Source organism: Microtus ochrogaster, linkage group LG9 (genome assembly GCF_000317375.1).
Source record: "Microtus ochrogaster isolate Prairie Vole_2 linkage group LG9, MicOch1.0, whole genome shotgun sequence".
Taxonomy (NCBI): domain Eukaryota; kingdom Metazoa; phylum Chordata; class Mammalia; order Rodentia; family Cricetidae; genus Microtus; species Microtus ochrogaster.
The window spans coordinates 1,121,664-1,127,724 of NC_022034.1; the positions used below are offsets into that span (position 1 = coordinate 1,121,664).

Sequence of the window (6,061 nt, forward strand, 5' to 3'; positions counted from 1 at the left end):
ATGTTCCAGCAAAGTCTCTGCATTAAGGAACTGAGAGAACAAAATTTGTTTGGCCAGTGTTTGAAACTATGAAATTAAATCAAGAGTTGTTTTGGAATCCAAGGTACTTGAGGTACAGAGCTATGATACGTAGAACAAGAACTGTACATAGAAAGCATTACTAGCCTCAGAGGGAGAAACTTGTACATTCATTTATCTACTAGGCTCCTGATCATATTTTAATTCAACTTTCTACTAGTCAAATTTCAGTTTTCCTTATTATTTTTCATAGTCTCATTTCAGTTCCAAATTCCAAAATCCACTTTCTCATCTGCTAAGAGATCTTTTACATAATAATAGCATTGCTTGACATTTGAGTTTAACATCCTCAATGTTTGTGCGAACTCACATCTTCAGGCTTCTCTGTCAAGTAGATTTATACAATAAGAGATCTTCCCCACCCAATTTCAACAATTTAAAAACAAAAGATATAAATTATTATGATGGTTAGTATAATAAGCAAATCTAAAGTCAACTGTAAGTTCTCTGTGTGAGTTCGTGCACAACCTCTAGGCAATTCATTAGTTACTCAAATGCTTTAGGGATAGTCATCAAATTGCTTGCAACCCCACAGGGAGAATATTGAAAATCATGTAGAAATCTATAAATTGTCCTAAGAAGTACAGTTTTAAGAAATGCAAGGGAGAGTAAAGAGACAGTTGTCATTCAATTTTTTAAAAAGGTGGAATATTTAATGAGATACTCTGTGATGCTATTATCTGCGGGAGTGTTCACATGTGCTCTGGATTTTACATCTAATGTAAGAGTTCCTTTCTGGTTAATTTTTGAGATACGATCCCACTGTACCATAATGCCTGAGGATCATAGATTCTTCCTTTCATCGTGTTTATTCTCCAGCATTTAGAGATTAATATTTAAACTCTGCATTAGCACTTAAAAAGCATATTTTGTATAAGTATAATTTTATCAACATATTTCAAAAGGTACTAGAAACTAAAGTTGAGTAAGTGGAAATTAATATGTTAGAGAGAAAAAATGAAACAATTTTTTATTTTCTTCCAAATATTTAGGTATATGAATGACTCAGAATCTTCTTGTTCTGTTAATGAGAAGCTGAAAGAAATTCGCTATCATTGTCCTATGAAGCAAAGAAACATTCTGCTTTACCAACAGATAATGAAATCTTTTTTGTTTTTGGATTCTTGGGTCACTTTTAAGCACCACTTTTATGCTGATGGCCAAACTGACTGTACTGTGGAACCTGAGTGATTTTACAAAGTACAATAATAAGTACAATAATAAGTAATAGTCACTCTATAATGCTAACAAAATTTGAAAGTGCAGCACGTTCCTAAGCATTGAATTTAAAAAAATTGTTGAGAAGAGACACATTTTCTTTATTTGCCATATAAGAACATTTATATGTTTTCAATACTTCATAGCTACATCTCACACATAAAAAAATCACACATCAAAAGATTTTAAACTGTTTCTAAATATCATGTTTTAAAAATGTCTAATTCTGTAATATCATCTAGTTTGTCATAATTAATAATAGAAAACTGTTTGGGTGAGGCAGAGAATAAGTATTAGGTCATCACACAGATAATATTTCAGATGAGGTGTGTTTTCCTATGATGATATTCATATATATTTGATTATATAATATACTAACTACACTATGCACATTAATATATTATATATCAAACTTGTATTATCTTATTTATTTGCATATAGAACACACATAAACGATAATCACAACACCTTTTACTATCATTTATGTTTTTTTTCATTTCTTAATTTTTTTTGACAATTGCTGTTCACAACCAGTATTCTAGATAAATATCCAAAACTAAAATCATTTATCTGTAGTTGTGATATGCTGCTTTATTTCCAGGTTACTAAAATCATTGTGCTATTTGTATTTGGTTGTGTGCTTGCTTGTTTGCAAATTGTGGTGTAACGTATTCAGCGAAAATTTTTGTGGTAAAGTACACAGATAAAAACACATCAGTACATAATTTATATAGTTAATTCAATCACTGTAATATTGTACTCCTTAATACCAATTTTACATACTGTATAAATTAATTAATTTTCTTATAAAATGTTTCAACCTATGCAGTTTCTCACATGTATTATTATTTTACTCAAAGAAATTTGTATGAGACATAATTGCATAAAACCAATTCAAATGAACTCTTTCCTCAGTTTTCCCAAATTTCCACACATTTTCCAGGTTCCTCAAGAGTAGATTAAATCAAATTTGTGATATTCAAATATACATATATATTTCAAATATATATTTCAGTTGCAATGTAAATATCCACAATAGATCCGCAATAGTGCCACTAAATTTATACGAATATAAGTAACATCAAAATAGAATTAAAATTATGACTATTATAAAAAAAACTGAAAAAAAAGAATTTTACTTCTCTAATTTTAGTAAGGCAATGAGAATCAGTGGGGAGTGCTCTGGGAAAATTTTAATGTTTGTATATCAATTAACATTTTATCACAGTACCAGAATATATGTCCTACAGAAGAATGTGCATGTAAATAAACTGCTTTCCTTCTAATTTATCTGTGACTAAAGAGGAAAAGCTAGACAATTCTAAAGGAAGAAGCAAGAAGTTAGCTGCGGCCACATGGTGAGGTTTTATCTCAAAACAGTCCTAAGAAGCTCATGATATTCAGTAATAGAATTCTTGCTTAGCATGATGAAGGTCCCAGGTATGATTCGCAGAACACGCAGGCACAAAGATTTCTATATCTAAATACAGTGAAAAAGCCCAATTCCTTCATCTTTCGTCATCTTTCCGGCATGTTAAAGACTTCATTACTTTCCACATAGGCATAGAGATGTATTAGTATAGAGCTTGTTAAGGTATCTGCTGTATACATCCCACGTTCTTGTGAAGGTGTCGTATACATCACAAGTTCTTATGAAGGTATCTGTTGCATACAACACACATTGCATACCATGATGTACACTGTATCTACATAAATAGAGCTTATTTTCATTTATTCATAAAACAGTTTTAATTGTTTTCTGTTTTCATATTTCAAGTTTTCAAACATGTTTAATATTTACAAATGTTTTAAAAGAGCCGGGCGATGGTGGCGCACGCCTTTAATCCCAGCACTCGGGAGGCAGAGGCAGGCGAATCTCTGTGAGTTCGAGACCAGCCTGGTCTACAGAGCTAGTTCCAGGACAGGCTCCAAAGCCACAGAGAAACCCTGTCTCGAAAAACCAAAAAAAAAATGTTATAAAAGGCATAAAATCTATAGCTTATAGTTACAAGAAGAACTTGAAATTATGATTTATATACTCATTCCTGGAATTTGGCATTATGAAATCAGAGTCTAAAACTGTAGTGTACTGGATGTATTAATTGTCAATGTTTAATGATTGTGTAGAAGTATGAAAAAATCTTCTTACAGTAATAATTCACTATCATCTATCTAAACCCCAAGAGTCTCATGTTTATTTTAAATTAGTTTTTTGTAATTCTAGCATCCACATCTGCATTTCCATCATGTTATCTCTCTATTATACTAATCTATCATCTACTTTTATCTATCATTTCCTTCTTTCATTATGTCCCTCTTTCCTTTTTCTCTATGTCCTTCATTCTTTCCTCCCTCCCTTCCCTTATTTATCCCTTGCCTTGTTTAAGTTTAGGCAGGTTTTAAACAATTTATTGCCAATAGTATTTCAACTCCAAACTTATGTGAATGAAATATTTGAGACGCTTTATGAGTTTTAATTAGAAAACTACCGTGTGTGAGAAACAAAGCACTATTTGTCATGTGTACTCTGCTGTATGTAAAGAGGATATGCTTTCATTTAAAAGTGTTCTATATTAAATTTTAACAAATCACATTTAGAAGATATTTACTTAGTAAATGGCTCTAAGGTGACAATGTCTCAAGTGTTTTTTTTTCTTCAATGATTTTTATCCAGAACAGAATATGAAATACACCTACATGGAGAAAGGAAATCTCACAGTACTGACTGAATTCATTCTGAAAGGCATCACTGACCGCCCTGAGTTGCAGACCCCACTCTTTGTGTTGCTCCTCGTTATTTATCTGATCTGTGCAGTAGGCAATTTGGGCATCATGATCCTCACCAAGGTGGACTCCAGGCTGCAAACACCCATGTACTTTTTTCTGAGACACCTGGCTGTCACTGATCTTGGATATTCTACAGCTGTGGGACCCAAAATGTTAGCGAGTTTTGTTGCAGAACATAGTTCAGTCTCCTATTATCTTTGTGCTACACAGCTAGCCTGCTTCCTTGTTTTTATTACTTGTGAACTCTTTATTCTGTCTGCCATGTCCTATGACCGCTATGTGGCTATATGTAATCCTCTGCTCTATACGACTATCATGTCCCAAACAAGATGTTGGATACTGGTAGCAATACCGTACCTCTACAGTGTATTTGTATCTCTTTTAGTCACCCTAAGGATATTCACATTATCTTTTTGTGGCTACAATATCATCAATCATTTTTTCTGTGATTGTATCCCCTTGATATCTTTGCTGTGTTCAAACACACTTGAGGTTGAATTGATAATTAGGTTCTTTGCAACTTTTGATTTGATTTCCTCTCTTCTGGTTGTCCTTGTGTCTTACCTGTTCATCTTCATAGCCATTCTGAAGATGAAATCTCCAGAGGGCAGGCACAAGGCTTTTTCAACCTGTGGGTCCCACCTAACTGTGGTCACTGTTTTTTACGGGACTTTGATATTTATGTACGTGCAACCCAAGTCCAGTCAATCATTTGAGACTGATAAAGTGTCTTCCATATTTTACACTCTTGTTATCCCAATGTTGAATCCCTTGATATATAGCTTGAGGAATAAAGATGTAAAAGATGGCATAGGAAGAACCTGGAAAAAAATAGTCAACATCTTTTCCTAAATAATAATAATAATAGCCGTAAAAGTCTACTTTGAATGTAAACCTAGTTTGCTCTCTTCATAGCAAACATGAATAGGCTCAAGACATGAATACTGGTACAAAATCCATCTTTATTTACTACAGCTGTATTAGGGAAAAATAAAAAAAAATATTTGCTTTACCTCAAGGGAAAGAAATAATTGCAATAGTAGAACTTCAGTACAGTCTGTAGACAATACTACTGGGTTGAGGATCACTTGATCAAAAATATGTGTTAGTGAGTCCTAATTGCTTAGGAAAGCCAAAGAGGCCATGGATTGTGTGGCTTTTTATCCTTACAGTGAAATTTGCAATGTCCATTGTAAGCTCCTATTTGGGTTTCTACTTTGTGGAAAGGCAGACTTTCTGTTTTAAGCTATACTTCATTTATATAGGTATCTTAAAATCAAATCTGATTATGACTCAGAATTACTAATTGTAGCTCATGTTGAGAGTTATTCGTGAGAATATGTTCAAGTACTCCTTCTTCAAGGTAAATTTAGATGTGTTTCCTTTTCCCTCAAGTGTTCTGTCTTTCATATATGAAACTGCTCACTCTATATTTGGTCACTCAGCAACTGAGAGATATTGCAAGTTGTTGAGTAACTACTCATGTTGTATCTGTACACAAGGAAGTCTATTGGTTGCTAGGTCTATATAATGTATCATTTTCTGCCTTAGGATGGATTTTGATTTGGTACCAGTTTCAACTAGATTCCTACTGACTATTCAGCACTATTGTTACTTAACCTCTGTAAATTTAAGTGATTCTTATTTAAAATTCATTGTCTTTCTGTCATTCAGTTCTTCTCTAAGATGTCTCTCAGCAAGTATGTGTGTGGCTCATTTTAATGCTGATATGTTCTGTTTCATTCATAAATTGCATTATGTTTTTTCACTGGGTTTTGCATTATTTTTTATTCAGTAATTAAACTGGACAAGACTAAAAGAAATACTCTTTTGTTTTAACAATGCTATGTTTAAAGAACATATGGCAGATTAAATATTCATATATAACAAAAAAATTAGTGAATTAGCTTCTGTAGATAACTTTAATTTTTGGTTTTTAAAGAGTATAGATTGTATAACATAATAAAATATTTATAAA

General features: G+C 32.6%; 1 protein-coding gene across 1 annotated transcript; it reads left to right on the top strand.

Moving 5' to 3' along the window:
• The first annotated feature begins 3,993 nt into the window (after window positions 1-3,993).
• On the top strand, window positions 3,994-4,935 carry LOC101994899 (olfactory receptor 8K3-like). The gene has a single exon (XM_005363297.1). The coding sequence runs from the start codon at window positions 3,994-3,996 to the stop codon at window positions 4,933-4,935; it is 942 nt and encodes a 313-aa protein (XP_005363354.1).
• Window positions 4,936-6,061: the final 1,126 nt, after the last annotated feature.

Bases quoted from the DNA above. Each gene is read 5' to 3' on its own strand.
- LOC101994899 (XM_005363297.1), top strand. From the start codon at position 3,994: ATGGAGAAAGGAAATCTCACAGTACTGACTGAATTCATTCTGAAAGGC.